This window comes from Pleurodeles waltl, chromosome 2_2, assembly GCF_031143425.1.
Source record: "Pleurodeles waltl isolate 20211129_DDA chromosome 2_2, aPleWal1.hap1.20221129, whole genome shotgun sequence".
Lineage (NCBI taxonomy): Eukaryota > Metazoa > Chordata > Amphibia > Caudata > Salamandridae > Pleurodeles > Pleurodeles waltl.
This window is the reverse complement of record NC_090439.1, coordinates 512376290-512398716: the sequence shown is the minus strand read 5'-3', so window position 1 is coordinate 512398716 and position 22427 is coordinate 512376290. Positions and strand designations below refer to the sequence as shown.

General features: G+C 44.1%; 1 protein-coding gene across 3 annotated transcripts in view; it reads right to left on the bottom strand.

Moving 5' to 3' along the window:
• Positions 1-22427, bottom strand: part of TTC39C (tetratricopeptide repeat domain 39C) — a 449102-nt gene that overhangs the window by 237968 nt on the left and 188707 nt on the right. For all 3 annotated transcript variants that reach the window (XM_069220027.1, XM_069220029.1, XM_069220030.1), the window contains one exon: positions 6087-6201. In XM_069220027.1, coding sequence (XP_069076128.1) covers positions 6087-6201 — 115 coding nt within the window. The remainder of the gene's footprint in view (positions 1-6086; positions 6202-22427) is intronic.

Below are 22427 nucleotides of genomic sequence, written 5' to 3'. Positions count from 1 at the left end.
GAGAATGGTGGATGGGGTCCTACCCCAGTACGAATGCTGTATGGGCCTCCAGACCAACAGGTGAGTACACTGTGAACAGGATGCATGGGGAATGAATGCATGGAGTGCTGTATGAGAGGGCCTTGTGTAAGGGGGGGTTGAGGTGTTCTGGGCAGCGTGCTGCATGTATGGTGGGCAATGTATGTGCATAAGGGGATGGGAGGGATATAGTGGGCCATGAGTGTAACAGGCCGGACGGTATGTCTTATACCCTTTTTCTATGTGTATTTCCCCTGCAGGTCAGCGCCCATCAAAAAAGGGTATATGGCGTGCCATCGCCCAGGATGTGCGGACCCTGGGGGTCTACAGCAGGCGGAGCACCCACTGTCAGAAACGGAGGGAGGATCTAAGGCGCTGGGCTAGGAAGACGGTGGAGGCCCAGCTAGGGATGGCCTCCCAACAAGGAAGGGGTGCCCATCGAACCCTGACCCCCTGATGTTCCGCATACTGGCGGTCGCCTATCCGGAGCTGGATGGGCACGTGAGGGCATCACACCAGCCACAAGGGGGTGAGTACAGTTTCCTAATATACTACTTGCACGTGGTGGGGTGGTATCCGCGTGGGGGATGTAGGCCTGTGGGTGCCCCTAGGCCAGGCCAGACATTGCAGGTTAGGTCCCATGTTGGGCAGGGGCTGATGAACTCCAACTCCAACCAAGCTAGTGGGCATCCACTACTGGGCAGAGCTCTGTGGGTCTCAGGTATGCTGCAACTGCCATTAGGTATTCCTGTCCATGGCCTGGTGACTAGCATTGTGACTGTGCATTGCCTAGTGCGTAGGGCTGTCCCGTGTGTTGTGTACGCCAACAGTGGTGTTGTTGCTGCCACTGACCAAGTGTATCCTCTGTCTCTTCCCCCCCCTTTTTGGTTTGTCATCCTGTCCTTCTGTGCATCAGCATCATCTGGCGGAGGAGCAGAGGCACCGGCGACGGAGGGAGCTGCATCCCACATGGCCCAGGAGGCCGAATCCAACGATGGTGAGGGCACCAGTGGGACGGAGGGCGAGGGGAGCACCATGGCGGAGACAGGAGGGGGCAGTTCTGAAACCTCTGTGGCTACCCCAAATACAGGTACAGCCGCCATCCATGTGCCAGCACCGCCCTCTCAGCAGCACCTCAGCATGTTTCCCGTGCCCGCTCACCCAGGAGGGTGGGCATCTACTTCGCCCCAGGCACCTCAGGCCCTGCCCTAGTTAGCCCTGCTGCCCTGAGTGAGGAGGCTATTGACCTTCTGCGATCCATCTCTGTTGGGCAGTCAAACATAGTGAATGTCATCCAGGGCCTGGCAGGGCATTTGCAACATACAAATGCATTCCTGGAGGGCATTCACTATGGCGTGGCGGCCCAACAGAGATAATTCCAGACTCTGGCCTCCTCCCTGATGGCAACCAGTGTTCCTGTCTCTGGCCTCCCCCCTCCAACTTCCTCTACCCAGTCCATGGTCCTGAACCCCAACCTATCCCAAGCACACATTCAGACCTGTATGCACCCAAGACAACACACAGGAGTGGCTCAGGCAAACACAAGCACCACACATCATACCACAGGCACTCACACAAACACCATCCAGATGCTGACATAACATCCACTGCCTCCACTGTGTCCCCCTCCTCCTCATCGTCCACCTCCCTCCCAGTAGCGTCTCCACTCACACCTGCAAGCACTACATTCACACCCACTGCCTCCATCACCATCACACCTATCACTACACACCCCTCACTGGCAGTCACCACCCCCACATCCATGCACACATCCCCGGGGTCCTCTCCCACTGTGTCTGTGCCCCCTCCTCCCAAAGTAACCAAATGCAAGCACTCAGACACCCAACAGCCATCCACTTCACAGCAGCATCCAGCCCATGCACTTGCACCCAAACACAGCAGACACCTCCTACAGTCACTACCTCTTCCTCCACTCCCAAACCTTCACCCTCTTCCCACGCCAGTGTCCCTAAGAAGCTTTTCCTCTCTGCCGTTGACCTCTTCCCTACCCTTGCCCCCCTCTCCTGTTTCTCACCAGGGTGGCAGAACCCAGGCCAGCACCTCAGCCACCCAGACCACGGCCACTGTAGTTTCTGCAGCTACTGCAGGTGTGCGAGGCTCCAACAAGACACCCATCAGCACTGGCAGTGTACCTGCACCAGCTGCCAAGGGGAAGGGCAAGGATGTACCACCAGCTGCCAAGGGCAAGGAGGCACCACAAGCTTACAAGGGGAAGGGCAAGGTGACACCACCACACGGCAAAGGCAAGGGCAAGGAGGCACCACTACACGGCAAGGGCAAAGGACCTGCAGGCAGGAGGGACAGGAGGCCTGGTGCTGTGACAGAATCTGAGCGCCCACCACCAACCATGGCGGTTCAGCCGTCCAAGGCTTCAGGGGAAGGGCTGGAGCCTCCCCCCACCACTAGCAGCACCGACACCAGCACCACTGCCAGCACCGCCACCTGCACCCCCATCAGCTCCGCCACCAGCAGCAGCCCCAGTGGGCAGCCGTCCGAGGCTGCAGGGGATGGTCTGGAGCCTCCCCCCACCACTGGCAGCACCGACACCAGCACCACTGCAAGCACCATCACCTGCACCGCCACCAGCAGCATCAGCCCCAGTGGGCAGCAGTCTGAGGCTGCAGGGGATGGGCTGGAGCCTCCCCCCGCCACTGGCAGCACTGCCACCAGCACCACTGCCAGCAGCAGCAGGCCCAGTGGGCAGCTGTCCGAGGCTGCAGGGGATGGTCTGGAGCCTCCCCCTACCACTGGCAGCACTGACACCAGCACCGGCACTACCAGCACTGTGCAGCTGTCTCCGCCAGCGGATGGACTGTAGTCCTGCCTCCATGGAGTGTTCTGCATCCTGCCCACTGTCAATCTTGTGGGTCTGACACACAGGTAGGAGACTGTGACCTTGCACTTCCAAAGAACGGCATCACAGGGCACAATGCCCCCACCAGAACCAGTAGAAGAAGGCATCCACTCACCGCATCCTTGACAGGATGAAGCACACTGGGCACAATGCCCCCTCCAGAACCAGTGGAAAAAAGGCATCCACTCACCGCATCCTTGCCAGGATGAAGCACACTGGGCACAAGGCCCCCTCCAGAACCAGTGGAAGAAGGCATCCACTCACTGCATCTTTACCAGGAAGAAGCACACTGGGCACAAGGCCCCCTCCAGAACCAGTGGATGAAGGCATCCACTCACTGCATCCTTGCCAGGAAGAAGCACACTGGGCACAAGGCCCCCTCCAGAACCAGTGGAAGAATGCATCCACTCATCGCATCCTTGCCAGGATGAAGCACACTGGGCACAATGCCCCCTCCAGAACCAGTGGAAGAAGGCATCCACTCACCGCATCCTTGCCAGGATGAAGCACACTGGGCACAAGGCCAACCAGTGTAAGAAGGCATCCACTCACCGCATCCTTGCCAGGATGAAGCACACTGGGCACAAGGCCCCCTCCAGACAGAACCAGTGGGCAACCCACCCACTTGAGAGACTGTTGCTTTGCACTCCCCAGGACCAAGCAGTGGGCAAACCACCCACTAGAGAGACTGTGGCCTTGCACTCCCCAGGACCAAGCAATGGGCACACCACCCACTAGAGAGACTGTGGCTTTGCACTCCCCAGGACCAAGCAGTGGGAAAACCACTCACTAGAGAGACTATGGCTTTGTACTCCCCAGGACCAAGCAGTGGGCAAACCACTCACTAGAGAGACTGTGGCTTTGCACTCCCCAGGACATCGCACAGGGAATGTTGCCCCCTCCAGGACAAGTGGCGTTGTACCATCTTCCGGCTGAGGTGTCCCCCCATTCCCCATCCCTCTCAGGTGCCTGTGTATTTTCGACCCGATGCCCCAGCAGTGTTCTCTCCGTGTTGTTGCAGGAGTAAGGTGGGGCCTTGGCCTATGTGATGTGGCCATGTGGCCCACGGACATTATGGACTGGGCAGTGTCCCTACATTTGTATATCTGTAAATACTGTTTTGATTTTTTAGTACGTTTTCCTGGATTATTATCTTATTACACTCACTTTAATCACTTCCTTTTGTCCTTGCATTATTCCTGAGGGGTAGTGGGTGAATATGTAATGTTACTGCATCTGTTTGTGTGTATGGTGTTGGGGGTGGGGGTGCTGTGTGTGTGTGTGTCACTCTCTTTTTCCTCCCCCTCCCCTGTGTGATAGGCGGCAGTACTCACCGTGGTCGTCGTCGCCCGCATTGGTATTTATGGCGTAGGAGGAGGTAGACCAGCATGGCGACGATCTGCAAGTCAGGCTCCATGGCGGCGTGGTTCTTCCTTGAGTCTCCAGAGGTGAGTTGTTTCCCTTCTGTGCAGTGTTTCCGCCGTGCTTTTGATGGCCTTGGTACAGCCCTGGAAAAAGTGGCGGATTGGTGTCTCATAATACAGTGGGCTGAACCTTGTCTTCCGCCTGGCTGTTGGCGGTTACTGCTGAGGTGCTTGTTGCTACCGCCATGGCAGTCGGTGTGTTAAAGTGGCTGTCCGTGTTGGCGGTTTCCGCCGTGGTCATAATTCCATATTTTGTTTTTACCGCAGGCTTGTTGGCGGTATTACCGCCGCTTTATCACCGACCACCAGGGTTGTAATGAGGGCCTAAAAGTCTTAATTAGGTTTCAAAATAACAGAACAGACAAAGAACTGATAGAAGTGCGTCATTACGCCGAAACAAAATGTGAAGACTAGAGGCCGGGATTCACAAAGGTAAATATATATATAAGTATATTTACTCATGTACATTTACTCCTACAGTTAGATATAACACTTCACTTTTTTGCCATTTACCAATTTCAAGCAGAGATTTACACCCAGGTATTGACTTTCATGTCTCCAACCTTAAATGAGTGGTTGGAGCCCTCCTACAACAGAATGTTCGAGTGCAAATTTATTACTAGTATCTTTTCACCTGTCTGGGAGGTCTATGCCACCAGGGTAGAGATCTCCGTGTGGGAAAGAATGTAATAAACTGTATTATTTAAAGAAAGTATATATATTAAAGTATAGTATATGTATAAATTAATTTAAAATATGTGTTGCTAACCTGGAAATACCTCAATAACATCTGACAGCACTTTAACTCATCAAATTAAATGTATACTGAATAAAGCAATAATTAACAAATACGTACTTATACATATTAAAAATAAATTTTTAAACATTATAAAAACAAAAAGTACTAACAATTTTATTTGTATTCAATATTAATAAACGTATTTGAAAGTGACATATTTAACGTCAAAACGTTTTACTTTTTAAAAAAAAAAGGTTTAAAAGTTTAATGTATTATTTAAAATTAGGTTTATTAGATTCACAAAAATAATCACATTTATTATTTTACCAAACATACACACAAATATAAATGACCCAATTTAATTAAACATTAGTCCCTATGATGTGTTATTTCAGTTTCCCCCACCTGCATTCTTTCCTATGGGAGTGTGTTGCAGTACCAGTGGTTGGTCAGGTGTGGTGCTTGAGTTTCACCAAAGCTGTACTGGAGTAATTTGGTCCTGTTTTGACACCTTCATGGTTGGAGTAACATGAGAAGTCTATTTTGTGAATTGCAAGTGTTTTACTCATTAGTGAGTGTGTGTTTTGCCTTAACATAGCCCCCCATGCACCTCCTTACAATTCCCTAAGCACCTACGGTTTAAAAGTAATTATTCCCCTATTGTCCATGATTTCCATGCTCTTTACCACTTTTACTACAAAATCGTATTACCTAGGTGTGCAGAAATCTCCATTAAGAAAAGACAAGAAAGGTAGATGACTTTGGTCGTATTTGCTGTTATATTACAAGTTGCAATCTCTTTATTCTTGATACCACAGAATCAGTCCCACTTTTAGCATTTCCTCTGGCACAAAGGTAATCCTTTTATGAATTGCAAAGCTGTTAAAATAGCCCCTCTTTCCCTGATGTAAAAGCACTGACCACACAAACATTTAATTCTTCATCAATCTTCTCAGCCACCTTGTGATGAAAGTGTCTCTAGAATTAAAAAAAACTATATCTTAATATAAATATTAAAATGGCAACATACATGATAACTCCTGCTTTACAAAGGAAAGCACAGCCAGGTAGACTTGGCAGTCTGCTACTATGATTTGTCTCTGGAGCCGATCAATCATGGACTGTGAAGACTTTCGACCATCAACCTGTTGGAGAAATAGACACACAGATTTGATAAGATTTTGTCTCTCAAACTGCACTAATAACACAAAGTTATCAAAATTTTCAACTCAAGCTTTTGCACAGTTTACATTCTGCAACCACTGTGCGTACTCCATGGCATGCCTCACAATACCCTGTGGAGGTGTACGGTTACTAGTGTTCCCTGCAACCCACTTATATTATCCTCAAAGTTAGTTTAACAAATTATCTATGAAGCCCATTCGCTAACACACATTAGAGGAAAGCAGTATCAGCAAATCTGCCAAAGGTATATCAGAATACCCCAAGCTCCTGCTGACAGGATAAGGTTGATTTTCAGTACAGCAACCTGTGCATATCCCACTGGGTAAACGTTGTTTGGATACACAATATGCTCTGATAAGGACTAAGACTGAAAGGGTAGTAGCAGATCAACTGTCCCATCTCAAGTGACTGATCCGCCACTATGTCAAGAAAAGTTACCTCTGTGAACGACTGTCATGCAAACATCAGCAGGGTTTCACAGAGAAGTAAGTACAGGATCCTCAACATGCTGGTAAAAAAAACATCTGCTAGCAGAGATGGTCATTGGTGGACTTTCTGCCTGAGATATAGCTTCCACTGGGCTCCACCCAAAAGGTAGGGCCACCTAAGTGGAAAATAACCATACGGGTACAGAACTATAGATACAAGACATTGTCTTCTGCCATCTTGTTAGACGAGAGCAATCTGCCACAATGGAAGGAAACTAAGCATGTCAGATTCAATATCAGACCTACAGTATTAAAACATTAAGTTTTTCATCCCCCACAAGCTACCATGATTTTAAATCCCAGCAACAGCTAACCCACTCAGTGTCACATCTTTTAACATTCACATTAACTGTGCACCCAGTTTCTTTTTAAGAAGAGGAATAGCTCTGTTATGAGTTCCTCCCCACTCCTTGCCGAAAGTATGGTCTAGAAGCTTGTGTTGTTCCCCAGATGCTAAATATATAATGGCATGATATTTTAATATGCCAATGGACCTAAGAGCCTCCCATCAGCAGACTTCCTGTACTTCACAAAATCGTTAGGCAGACCACCAAGGATCTCGAGTGGATCAATAAGGTGGGCAATACATAAGGGTGAGAAGAAACACATATGCTACACTGGCATTATTCCAGAATAGATATGGTTTGTTGAGTACAAGGTTGAGCAGGTCTAATTCAGTGAAATTCATAAAAATGCCTTTTGGACCACTGACTGGCTAAATTGAACATAGAATTGGGTCTTACAGAAAATTAGCATATTTTAGAGAGGAGCAGTGTATTATTATATGCCTTTAGCTGCCTGCCTCGCAGTACCATTGTTCTGTGAGTGGCAACATAGAAAGAAACAGCTAATGGTGGCAAATGGGGAGTATAGAACAGAAAATTCAAGTTTATCAGATCAATTATGCATATGGGATTTATTAAAGGCTTGCTTTAGGAGGCTGTTCATTGAAACAAATTGTGAAAGTACAATAGAATTTAAGCAGTAGTCCTACACACTGGAAAGCAAGATTCCTGAATTGAAGAGGTCTTTGTTGCTCAGAGAAGAAACTGGCTCACTTTGAAACACTGAGGTGTAAATATACTGTTATATGGTAGACTGTACAGCTGAAAACAGCATATCAAACAAAATCCATAAAGAATTTTCTAGTTTGGAGAGAAAACCGGGTGCCAATTGGCTTGGCACTTAAATGTGCAACAGGAAAGAATGTGGAGAATACTAATACAGGATACAGACACATTTGTGGCGCATCTGGAAACTTCTTATGGTTGTTTCTGAAGGAAATAGTGCTCCATCAGGTCAAAAGTTAGTTATTGGTAAATAATTAAAAGGTCTTATTTTGCCAAAGGTGTGTGTGTTTGGGCAGGTTTGAGGTGGGAGAGCAGGAGTACATTTAGGTGGACCATTCACAATTAGGGAAATTACTACGCTTATATTAAAGGAGCTTGCAGGGGAAACTGCAGGTCCAGGTGGAAACTCTTCTATTCTTAACACGATCTGCGATCATGTTGCACTGACATTACTGGAGGAAGGGATTATAAGGTTTTTCCTTATGTTTGGCTTCCCATCTCTATGTGTCATGCAGAGCTATTGCCTAGCTTACTTGTGATACAAATAAGTATGCTTACATGTTTATCAAACAGAGAGCAAGATGGTGGGGTGTGATTCTCTATGCCAAACAAGTGTTTCTGCTATCTAGCTACCTAATGCCTTTAACTCCAATGTTGATACATGTAGTTGAGAATGCTACATCTGTGGGGCCCCCGTTAACAATAAACAAATACAATATCGCGGTCTGTGTTAACTGGTTTCATTTGAGAGATATTAGTACATTGTCATTTATTTCAGCAACGGGCACACTGTCCTTGTAGGAATAGCAGAATGAAGAGGTGGTGATAGTATGCACTCAATCCCTTTGAGTTCTCCCTGGCAAAAGAAACGGCTCTAACGTTTCAGTCATAAGCACAAATACATTGCCAAGAGGTGAAAACCATTCTATTTTTATATACAGAATTTTTCATTAAGTCATGATTACATGCTATTTGATCCCATATTCAGGAAATGCAGAGGTTATGTTGCAAAGGGTCCAAATTATATTTGAACTATCATGGTACAAACTAAATTAACAGAAACGGATGAGCTGCAGTTAAACAGCGAATTTCCTACAGCACCAGAGACAACGATCATCAATTTACATTAATAAAATGTTGTTCAAGAATCAGAGATCTTTTAGCACGTGTATGCGTTGCTGACTTCTCGGCCAATTTGCTGTTTTGAAAGTAGGCTAGATGGAAGCCTAGGCTACAGCAGAAACCAATCAGGAATATCTATGATGCACATCTTTTTTTAGATATAAACAAACAGTAGGTGCTGTGTTGAAATGTGTACATGATACAACCATCTCTTATTGGGATTAATATCCAAAAAAGTACGACTAATAACCGCATTCCTTGAAAGTTAGAGCATGACTTAAAAACTTTCTGTTTTTGTTGAACTGTGTAAACAAATGTTGGTGTCGATTTATGTGTAATATTGTGATTTTTGTATAATAATGTGTTTTATATGTAAAACATATCTTGTCTTAAAAGAATATGGTGACAAGATTAAAATGTTTGATTTAGGCAATCTTATTGTTTGATTAAAATAAAATCGAAAAAGAAAAGCAGAATTGAATTGTCTGTCCAATGATTCATTTTTAGTTTCACTGTTGTATTGATGACTTGATTTTTTTCCTACTATTACTATACTTTTTGGTATTGAGAGCCGGAGTACAGCAGTCGGCCTTGACTAAATTAATTTGGGCCTTTGGACCTCCAAAGATATCCTTAGAGAAGCTGTTAACATCTTAGGGAAGGGAGGATAGGCTATCCTCGATATGAACAGAAAACTGATTGTCTGCAAAACTGGACACCTCTCAAGGAGGCACCCACAGCCCAGGATCACCAACACTGTCCATCTTAAACCAACCACCCTCCCAGACACCCACCACCTGCGCCACATACCTCGTCTATTCATCTTATACCTGGAATGCTGAATGGCAGAAAACAGAGCGGGAGATGCCAAAGGCTGTACGTTGGAAGGTATGTAGGCTGCCCACATAACTGAGGCCTGCTTTCTCCCATAGCTCTGAAAGCTAGGCAAGGAGCAGAATAGTTTAATGCCCATATGCCCACTGAGGCGACTTACAAGGGAGCGCTCGCTATGAGTGTCTGCAGATCTACTCAGAAACAGCCTGGCTTTCAGTTTTAATGACTCCGGGTGCTTTCTAGTGATCGCCTCAGGAGGCAGAAATCTGCCAGTCTTCTTGGCAACTGCCACCCCGCGCCCCATACCTCCCCCGCTACCCCTGCCTGTTTTGAGAGGTCACACGCTGCCATGCAACACACTAAAGTATACAAAGAAGTGATGGATAGAGTGCTTGAATTAATCTCAGGAGCTGGTAATTACTCTGACCGTATCCTAGTCCATAGTTATTTTGCACACCATGCCACCTCAGTTTGAACCAGCTATATGCAAATCAGTCTTGGCCCTGCTCCATTGGGCACAGCACAGCCTGAACTGCTAGATCAGTGTCTCCCTGAAGCGGAACACAAGCAGCTCAGGATTGATTGCGCCCTTATTAGGGATCATCAGCCAGTTATAGATTGGTTCCAGTGACACAGTGCCCATGGAACCACCGGGCAAACATGTTTCAGTACTAGCAGAAGAAATCCCATCACACAACCTAGATATGATATTTCGGAGTAAAAGGTGGTTTCCCCCTTATGGATATCCTCCATATTGTCTCTTTTCCTGTGGACAGTCTGTCCTCTTATGAATACATGGAAGTCAAAATCTTCACATTAGGCAGATGACTGGCTAAAACACACTCCCTCTATCACCAGCCAGGAGATATCCAAATCTTCCTCGAACAAATACCGGAAATCATTACAATACACTCCCTTCTAAACCCCAAGACCATTTTGTTAGGAGATTCCAATCTCCGCTTTAATAACAAGGAAGACATACAAGCGGACACCCTAAAAAAAAAACTTTCTTTCTGATCAAAAGCTTGTGCACGCCTCGAAATGCCCAATGCACGTCAAAAGAGCAACACTTGACCTTATAACCAAGAAAGGTGGTCCATCAACCTTATTAACTGGTCAGATAACCATCCAATCATATTCCACCTAACAACACACGGACAGAAGGCCAAGGGATCAAATCCAAACACTGAGTAAGAGATACCAGAAACCTGAACACAGATGATATATCTTCTCTTCGTCAGAGAAACCTCACACCCTCAAGTGAATTGCATAAGGACTGGCCCCTACAACAAGACAATGACAAGCATAACAGAGGGAGCAGCTCCCCTGTGCCTCAAAAGACACAGAAATTTAAGATCCCATCCTTGGTATAACCAAAACTTAAATGAGGATAGGAGAAGACTTGAGCTAGAAAAGAGAATATGGAGACAAGAACCCTCCTCAAGGCATCCTAGACAGCAACAGGAACTAAGGAACTCCAGCAAGAAGAAAATATGGAATGCCAAAGCTTAATTCTTCAGATCCCAACTCGACAACACCAACATTTGGCTGGGTGAACTCTTCAAAACTGGCAAACAGCAAATCTTTACCAACACTGTTACAACGATCAGGAACACCTCCAATGAGAACTGTGAAGCTTTTTCAGCCTTTTTGAAGAAAAGAAGTAAGACTGAAATCTTTCTTGTGACCAACAGAGAGGCTATAAAGGTTAGGACGAAAGACATACACACCTCCCAATCACTGCAAAGACACCAACTCCCAATCACCCCACTAAGACCAAAAGCAATGGAACATGGAGCATTTTCAAAATCCTCACGGAAAATGAGGTCCAAATGATCATAGCTTTGATTAAACCAACCTCTCATTTCAGTGATCCAGTTCCTTTAGCAATCACTAAGGCTCTCAGTCACATCTTCTCCACAATTTGGACAAAAATCATAAACTCATCAGTGACCCAAGGCTCAGCGCAAGACTGCTTGAAGACTGGAAACATGAAACCTATACTGAAAAAACAGGAGTTGACCTGATTTTTAAAAAAAGCAAAAAACTTTTGCCCTGGGTCTAAAATCCCCTTTCTCAAGAGAGTGTAGCAAAAATGTGTGCACAACCAACTTTATCAACACAAACAGTTCAACTTGCTCGATGATTTCCCAACAGGTTTTTAGAAATAAACACGGCACAGAAAGAACCATCCTATACATCAAAGACAACGCACTCAAAATCTTGTAGTTGAACAAGTTCTGCTTCCTCATTCTTCTTTACCTATGGTCAACCACAACAATCTTGGAGTTGCTGGAACTTAGAATGGGGATGTAAGGTAACATACTCAAATAGTTCACCTCCTATCTATGGAATTGCTCACAACAAATCAAATTTAGCGGCTCCCTCTCAAGCTCTCCCTCGGTCAGACTTGGCATCCCTCAGGGATCCACAATCTCCTTCACACTCTTCAACCTATACATGGAACTGTGGGCGGAGATACTCAAGCAAGTGAAACATGCGTGCCACATGTACGTGGAATATGCTTCGCCATACGTACAGATATATTTACTGAAGGATATTATCCAAATAAGCAATATTTTAAAGAAAACTCAAACCTGCATGACAAGAGACCACCTCAAATTGAACTGTCCGAAAATGGAATACCTACTCATAACATTCCCCCCCTTACAAGAATGGTTCAGCCACCAGGACACCCTCGAATACACACCTGTGATCCTGGAATCAACAACTTTCTTTGCTATAACCCTGGACAAAAACCTCAACATGCAGGCTCACATCAGCTCATCCACAATGCGAACTCATACAACTTAGATTCCTCAAGAAGGTGAACCCATCCATCCCACAGCCAGACTTCAACCACATCAGACCCTCTTCTCATGTCTCCGCACTAGCTCCCACTTAAATCCAGTATCCTTCCTAAGATAGCATGCCTGATGCACAAAGCACTGCACTATAGCACACCCAAGTACCAAACGCACAAGATAGCTATCTCAGGAGGCAGTTGCTGTTTAAAGAGTGCAAGTTCCCTTCTACTGGAACCATCAAAATTCAAAAAAAGGAAAACCTATGCTCACACCTTCACCTGGTCTGCACTAAAACTATGGAACTCTTTCCCACTACAGAGTCGGATAGACCTATCAACCATCACTTTTAAGAAAGAGACCTAAAGGATTTTATTAAATAGATCCCTACCAGGGTAATCTTGTCAGGTTGGTCCCTGAGTTGACGACTAACCTGGACTTATTGCGTCCTCCAAGGCTGGCACCGGATAATCAAACTCACTGGGTACCGTCTGCAGGTAGCAGCAGGCATAAGTTACCTGAAAACCCTCAAGATATACAAGCATGATCAATTAACTTTCTGTTCTACAGCATGCTTTTAAGTCATTTTCTGTGGTTGTGATGTTTGATATCTTATATTCTGTAACGATTAACATGTCCCTATGGGAATGTTCAGGCTTTTTAAACACTCAAAATAAATAAATAAATAAATAACATTTAACTACTGGACCTCCCGTGTTTGAGACAGTCCCTAGGGACAGAATATCAGGATAAACATTTTCTCTTAATAAACAGAATTATTAATGTCACCTTTCAAGCAAAACTGTTTATAAATAGACTCTTGTACAAGCTCTTCAACGGGACATTCAAATTCAAGATAGTGAAGGAATGACTTTAGATTTAGCAGGATATTGGTCCTAGTCCAATGACCATAACAATGCACACCATAATGGGATGTTAGGCATTTAGGTTTACGTTTGGATGAGCAAATGAGTTTGCCTATAACGAGAACAGAAATGGACTTAAGAAGAAATGTATGCCTGGACATGAAATAAATAAATCAGCATACTTTAGCAGAAAAAGATGTTGACTGACAGCTTTTCCTGTTCAAACTTATTATCATTAAAGAAAGTGGGGTCCATCTGACATTCTGATTGTTAGGAAGCTGCTGAAGTAACGGTGGTAAATGTTAAATTATGGTAAGTGGGAGGTGGACTTTGATGTCTGCTTAGAAGGTAACTGTTAGTGGAAATCTTACAGAAAGTTGGACAAAATATTGAAAACTATTTGGTAAAATAAACAACATGCTTACATGCTCTATCACTTTTTCACTCCAAAACAACTGGCCTGTGTATCTTAATGTGAACACTGCTGTTCAAGAACCTTCTCCTCAAGCATGGCTTGGTGCTATGCTAGAAACATATAGGGATCTGATTACTTCCATCAACATAGTCCAGATGGTGTGCCTGACACTCTAGTGTCAGTCTATGGAGACAGATACCTGGTTGGGATATGTAAGATTACTGTAGACCTGGCATTCTTGGCGTGGTATCCCCATGACTTTTTGCCTTCTGACCTCCTGTTTTGCTGACATCTTTTTTTCTGGCTTTAGGATTCTGGGCACTTTACCACTGCTGACCAGTGCTAAAGTGCATGTGCTCTTTCTCTAAAATATGGTAACATTGGCCTATGCACATTTGGAACCTTTAATTTATTTGTAAGTCCCCAGTAAAGAGCACTACCTGTGCCCGGGGCCTGTAAATTAAATGCTGTTAGTGGGCCTGTGGCACTTTAGTATCCCTTTAAATATTTCTCAGGCCTGCCATTGCAGAGCCTGTGTGTGCAATTTTAAATTGCCCTTTCGACCTGGCAAATTAACCCCCTTGCTAGGCCCAACAAGGAGTGTATTTAAAAAGTTAGACATGTACATTTAAGTTTTACACATCCAAGTAGTGAAAAACTCTTGAATTCGTTTTTCACTACTACAAGGCCTATCTCTCTCATAGGTTAACATGGAGACTGCCTTATTACATTTTGTAACTGTAATTTCCAATTGGGACTAGATAGATATGTTGAGTTTAGTGTTTCTGTGCTCACAATTTAAAATCACAACTTATGCTAAAGTCGGATTATAAATTGCAAGTCAGAAAATGCCACTTTTAGGAAGTTGGCATTTTCTTACTTTAACTATTCTGTGCCTCTGTCTGTCTCTGAATACACACCTGGGTAGGTAACAACTGGGCTCTTGTGCATTTGCTCTAGACAGCCACATACAGTGGGAGCACAGATGTGCCTGATGGGCCATTCCCCTTCCTGATGGCCCATTAACATCCGTATGGGTCATCCTAGGCAGGATGGGAGGAAGGAGCTGACACAAATTAATAGGCACAGTCCTGAGGAGTCACAAAGGGCTGCATAACCCCCTGTAGTGTGTCTGGAGCCTGGGAAGGAAGGGCAGGGACATTGTGCACTTCAATGGCCTCTCTTTGAAGTCCCCCCCACTTCAAAGGCACAACTGGGTATAAGTACTGGAACACAAAGCCCATCAAATCAGTACACTTCTGGGCCTGAGGACATTCTGCCAGGAAAAAGGACTGCTGTGCTGCTAGAAGGACTGTCACTCTGCTGGACTTTGCTTTGCTGTGCTGTCCCTGCTGCCCTCCTTGCATGGCAGTGAGAAGGACTGGACATACATCTCTGCATCCCCAGAACCAAAGTGACTTCGAGGGCTTGTTCGCTTGCTTCCTGTTCTGAAGTCTCAGGAACATCAAAGACTTCACTCACATCTGCTACAACATCTGGATTCTGTCAACTGTGAGTCCTACCCTGCCAAGTGGTGCCAATCCAGTCCTGGGCCTTTTTAAGTGGGTTCTGCAGTTGTGTTATATGAAAATTCATGCATCCTAGTCACTGCACCGATCAGAGCTGTCGCATCTCTCCTCAACACTGACGCATCATTGCTGCAGAAAAGGACATTGCAGTGCTGACTGCACGGCTTGGAACTGTTGCATCACTCTCAGCACTGGAATATTAACTCCAAAGTAGCTTGGATTTGATTCAGGGATGAATACTACCTACCACACCAACCTGACTATTGGTCGCCTTGCTCCTTCTGAAGAGGTCAGTCAGCCTCCCAGTTATTTCCTACGAAGCAGAACAAGCTTCTCTTTGGAAGGTTCAGAATAAGATGGACTTTGGACTGAGGCAACTTAAATGTGTTTAGGTTCTGTATCAGCAGACTCAGGGAGTAATTCATTGTCGTTTACAACTGAAAGTTGATAGGAAAGCGACTGATGCTGTAAAATTAGGATGGGAGCTTCAGAGGCTTCTAAATTTGCATATTTTACTTTGATCAACTAGATATTCAGAGGGAATTTGGTGAGGTCAGATAGATGCTCTTCAAGACTCTATGCTCCTTCTTTCCGATGCCGACTTATGGTTTGAGGTTCTGCTATTCTCCTATGGTGATGGGCTAGCAAAAATCTGGGTTATCCCCTACTCCAAGCCCTATTCCATGATGGGAATTGCCAATCAAGGAAGATATCCACCTCATTCTATAGCACTCAACTTTCTAATGCTACTAAGTTTCAAATGTTTGAACAGTTATCATCAGAGTTTAGTGCCTTCAGTAAGGGGGGTTCTTTAAGTAAATTAATTTGCATTTCTTCTTATATCGTGATATACAGCCAAAGCCATCTCATTTCATTTTGGTCCTAACATAACCTCTAGCTTCAATTTCTATTCTCTATTTTGGAGGTAGTATGATTTCAGCATATCCACAGAAAAGTAATCTCAAAGGACTCTCTCGCAAATAATTTTGTGAATCATTGCCTGACCTACTCTTGATTTACGTAGCTTCCTCTTGTTGGGGGGGCAGGGCAGTTTGGTGACTGGTCTCAACTGACAAAGTTAGGGGTACTGAGGATGCCTCTTTCTTAACTGAGTGACAATCTGTGTTCCAAGGACTGTCAAACTTTGGAAGATATCATCCTCAAATAATCCAGTACAGCGTCCAAATATTATAGAGTTTGTGCAAAATTTGACCCGCCCATGGACATTATCTCATTCTACTAAGACAGTTCACCACAGGCAGTTCTTTACTTTTGGATCATCTCTCCTTTCTTTCACTTTTTTCTATGTTTTTTTTTTCTTGTTTATTGTATCTGTTGAGGTATTTCAAATGTGTTTATGGTTGTCTCCTGTCGTAATTTTTGAATGTTATGTATTATGAAAACTAACTGCTGCTTTAGCTATTGACCAATTGCCACTCTATTTAGGGGCAGATAAGGGCACAAGTAGTCAAAACTACAATCTGAGAGTAAGAACTAGCTAAAGAGAAACTATGTTTATGATTTTTAGTTTCCATTAGTAATGACCCCTTACTTATGAGTTGCTTCTCAGAACTCAATGGTTTGGGAATGGAGCAGCTAACACGCACAAATCATTCATTCACCACACATCACGGCTGTAGGGTCATCACAAACGATGACTGTATAAGCAGAGAGCCTGGCAATTGTGAAGGCCCAGGAAGTGACAACTGCATTGTCTACAGTATGGAGACAACACTGACTACAACTTAGAAGTAGTGTGTAGAGTCAACTTCCAGGCAAAGCAAGAATAGACATCGGAAAAGAACAGCTCAGACTCAATACAATGCTTGGCTACATTGCACGTGTGGTCCGACTAATTTATTTTTTGATCCTGTTTCACTGCTCCCTATTTTTTCTATTTTGGTTCTCTTGTTGGAGTTCAGTATTTTAGGAATTTTGTGGCGATGCTTCTCTTGTGTTTTTCTGTACCTGCAGTATCATTTGCTGTGCTGGCAGTAGCATCTTGTGGTGTCCAGTTGTCTTAGTCTGTGAGTTCGGTATTATAAGTTTACTCAAATTCAGGACGGCCTGTGCAAGAAGCAAACAATAACCTGCAGTGAGCAACTATCTGGTATCTAGCATGTGTACTGGGATTTACTTACTGCTGGCCTTTTGAAGAGATCCCCTATCTTTCAGTTTGCCTTGCCTTTTTTCCACTCATTCTTGACAGTAGCGCTGTGTCCATCTGGACTGCTTCAGGAATACAGGGAAGATAAGGGGGTGCATTCAATATAGCCTCTAATTTGATCAACCAGAGACCTGTAGAAAATACCAACTTTAGGTTTTTTGTAACCATCTTTATTAGCATGTTCATAGTTAACACATGACAGAGTTCTAGCAATCACTAGCCGGATATGGAATACAGGACGAGTTATATATTTCCACATACTGCCATGGCATCATGTCATGGTTACGCTTACAGGAGTTATGTGCTCTCAAGGTGGTAGATAAAGAGAACAGTAAAACAGTAAAGGAGGACAATTAATCAAGCACACATCACCATGTTTCAGGCCTCCCACAATATTAGGAGCCAACCAATTGTCACAAGGAATAATAATTAAGTCCCTAACTTTCAGTCCCCCCACAACCTCACCTTTTATTGCTTGGCAAAATATCACGCACAGCTAGTAGCAACAGTGCACAAGCATTATCGCCTCATGTTGTATGATCAGCTATTAATGTAAAAACAAGGGAGAGCTTCATTCTCTGAAAGTATCAAAGACAATAATAAGTTTTAGTCATCTACAGGTGGGTGCAGGCCTTCCAGTAGTTCTATGGAGTCTGCTGTTATAGGTTTTTTCCATAGGCTGCGGGCCTCTTCGCGTCGCAGTGCTGTCTCGTCCACCTTACCCCATAGGAGCATATCCGCTCTCCATCGTTCCATCCCTGGCAACACTCTGGGTTCCCAATGCATAGTTATAAGTCTACAATGTTATGAACATCGCTCAGTAAATGAAATACGTGGTGACTCCCCCAGTTCATCTCAGTCCAAGCAGACAGACAGCCATAGTGAGTAGATCAGTTTGACACATATGGTCTGTCAGTTTGCCTGTCACCTCTAGCCACATATTGTATGCTGGGGGGGCAGTCCCAAAACATTTGCAGCATATCAGCCCTCGGTCTCATGCAACACGGGCAACTGGGGGAAGAGTCTGTGGAGTCTAGCCGGGGTGAGTTAGGCTCTATGCAATATGACATACTGAATGTATTGGAACCTGGCGTCCCCGGAGACCTTCAGTGGTTATAGGAGGGTTCTATCCCATTCTTTTTGCCTGCGATATTGGCTTATATCTTCCTGTTAGACTCTACAGAGTGGGAGCAGTGTATCTTGTGTATGTGAAAATACCAAGACTAGTTGATGAAGCTTGACAAGGGCAGGGCATTATTGGGAGCCATCCAATGTTCTAATTGGGGGTAGGAGGATATTACAGATTAGTTTGAATCAAATTCTGCTAAAGTATTATGATTATATTATTCTATTTGACATGGATCCTCTGAACAAGGGCAAGTACTTTGTGTTGGGTACCTTGGAGTGTCTACTCCGTGAAACATCATGAACAACTAGGTCTAAACCACTACTTGCCTGAACCACTACTGCTAAACAACTAAAAAGTCTCTACAACTAAGTACTGAACAACTACTGTCTAAACAACAATTGTGCCTGAATAACAATTGCCTGAACAACTAATTTTAAGGTAAGGTTTTCTTTTTGGTTTTTATGGTTTATTAGTTGTTTATATATTAGTTGTTCAGGCAATTGTTATTCAGTTACAATTGTTGTTTAGACAGTAGTTGTTCAGTACTTAGTTGTAGAGACTTTTCAGTTGTTTAGCAGTAGTGGTTTAGGCTATAGTTGTTTATAGCCTAGTTGTTCTGTCACATATTCGTCTACTCGTGGTTCATACATGAGGACAAAAAAAATGCTGTCCTGCTTTTTTTCAAAAGACTTATTTTTTTAACATTTTCCAATACATACATGATAAACAAGCATCCTCAGTTTTGTGCATCAGTGAAAATTCTAGATCAATTTTAACAAAAAATGAGCGTGGGCACCAAAGGGTCCTGTCACTCTATGCACAGAGGATAGGAAGTGTGGCTATATCTGAACCAATACGATGCTACATGTTGTGATGACCATTTCGCTGTTGTACGTAATTGGACTGCCCTTTCCTACTAGCACAGAGCCTATGCAATACATTGAGAAGCACAAAGGCATGCATGTAAGAAGAACAGAGAGAGACCACACAGAATGGGTACAAAGAAAAGAAGATCATAAAGAGACGAGGGGCCCTTTGTGATGACAGCTGATGTGAAAGGCTCATACGCAAAGTCAGCGAGAAGAACAGAGAGAGAGGAATAATGAGGCAGACAGCAGTTTGTGATGCCTGTGGGAGACTCTGGTGTGGTCCAATTTCTACCATTATGTCCTGTTCGTAACAAGAAGACTGTCAAGAAATACACGACAGGGACAGCATAGATGATTCTTCAAAACATGTTAAGAATTCCATATGGCTCATAGAATAGAAAATAGGTTCAATGAAAAGGGTATCACTGGGGGCAACAGGAGAAGATGTAAAAAGGCATAATGCAAGGAAGGGCTTTTTCAACAGATAAATCGATGGCTGCATGACCTAAGGCACTAAGCAGGATAAACATATTAGGAAACCTTGGAATATGCACTGAATTATGCAGCCATGGCTCCTATGGGAAGTCTCACAAACCCAATAGGCTTTGTGATATCACAGCGCAAATAACAGCAATTAAATGTTTTCATACCGTCCTCATTACCACATTCTTAGAGCGTGGCAGCACAACAGATTTCCAATGTAAATTTTACCGAATCCAAAAGAAGATATTTTATGTCCTTTAATTCAACCTGTTCGCACAGATACCTGTTACAGGTGTACAACTCTTGGGCTATGTTATTGGCATAATGAGACAGGACATCTTGCATATGTTAACACAGCTCATAGACATCACAGAACTAACACCACTATGGATATACTATTTTTGACACCTGGGCAAAGAGCATAATATGACCCCAACAGTGAAGAGTTGCTAACAGCCCTTTGGAAGACCTCTCCAACACCAACCTACAAACACCAAAAACTCAATGAACACGAGTCTTCACTCAGACAGGCACTGACTAGACCACAGTATCCAGAACATATCACCACTGGACAACTCCGACTACAGTCTGCGCTAAAAAACCCTAAATTACGTGCTGAGCACCCCAAGATGACTCACAGACCAAGAAGTCACACTAAAGCACCCTCAGACGACTCACAGCACCAAGAAGTCACACTAAAGGCAGACTGTGCACTAGTCAAACTAACATATACAACCATTTGCAATGCAATGGGTCCTGCATTTGCTCGAGTTAGAGCTATTAGTGTTGTAAACTCCTAACTGGACTTTTCTTGCCACATAAGTTGAAAATGAAAAGTGAAGCAGTTGACACAAGCGAGCCGATTCAAAGCGCCATGACCGCCACGAGCACGAAGAAGACACAAAAGTAAAAGGAAGTTTGCTCGCAGTCAAACGTATTGGCAATTTATTATCCACGTAGCAGAGGCAGTCCGCAAGGCAGTAACAAAACCGCACCAAGGAGGGACACACAAAGCATTTACCAAGGATAACAAAGGATTTTTGAAGGGCAAGCCCACAAACGATGGGAGTAACCTTTGTCACGATTAGTGACCTTCCAGGAAAACATTAGTTGCAATGGCCTGTTCACAGCAATGAAGACATCTCACCAACATGATGGGAGGCCACCAACCCATGGCCCAGAAATTAAACACCTCTACCACGGGCAGTATGCTCTCTGTTAACAGCCAATAGCGTTAGGTGAGAAAGCATAACTCCACTGAAATGAGCTGAGCTAAGACAATATCGACGTTTCAAGCCAATGGCGGCAAGAAGGTGGTCGAAGAAAGATAATGCTTGAAGGGGTCAGACTCTAAGCTCATTCCATATATATTTGTACCAAGATGTATGTTTGACAATTGCTCTGTCAAGACCCAGACGTAAAGTAGCACTTTGTGTGGAAATGATTCCACTTGCATCCAAGTAATTAGACTGAATTTTCAAAGTTTGACCTGCGGAGTTTTAGAAATGGGTCACACGAGGCTGTTCTGCTGGGTCATACCTAAACTACAATTGTGATCCATCTTTAGAGGCTAAAACGAATGTGCCTCACACAAACATGTATTTACACTCAGGAATTAAGATAATGAGTGGACAATTTTATCAAAAAAACAACATTGAAGATTAAATGAAAATCTGCTGCAAAAAGTTGCTGGTTGAGTGTGAAAATTAACAAGAACTGGCAATGAAAAACAAGCCCCCCTCCAAGTTGTCCATCACAAAGCACTTTTTCTGTTGATTACATAAGGTCTGGTAGCAGTAGTGCAGAGCTAAAAAAGTTCACCAGTGCTATTTAATTGAGCACTAAGGGGATCCCCGAAGCAAATGAACAAAACGCATTTTTTATCTAATGCATCATGCATTAAAGTTAAAATAAACCCACTTAAAGAAGCTCTGATGAATATTGCTTTCGGCAAGACACTGAAAGCTATGTATTTCATGTAAGGTAGCGAATTACTACACAGAGGGTTACTCCCATGGTTATGTTGCCCCCTATTCATAGGGATAGCTGCATCCCTGCTCCAATTTAGGGAACAGCTTAAGATAAACCTATAATGTGAGGCACATCTGGAAAGACATCCACTCACAGGACCTAGCTACGCCTCGAATCAAGTGGGGACTAGTAGCTTTTTATCTTGTACAAAGTTCTGTTGCCCTTCTGCTGTTTGAACAATATAAATGGACAACAGTAGTTGTATATTCTGTATTTTATTTTAGCCATTTAGGGAGATTTTGACAATTTATCAAACTGTATCTGATTAGAGGAACAGCGCTTTCTTAGCTGAACACGTGATAATCCAACGTAATGACATGTAAGTCACCACTTAGAACAACAACACTGCCCACAGCCTGAACTGTTCTACCCCACTCCG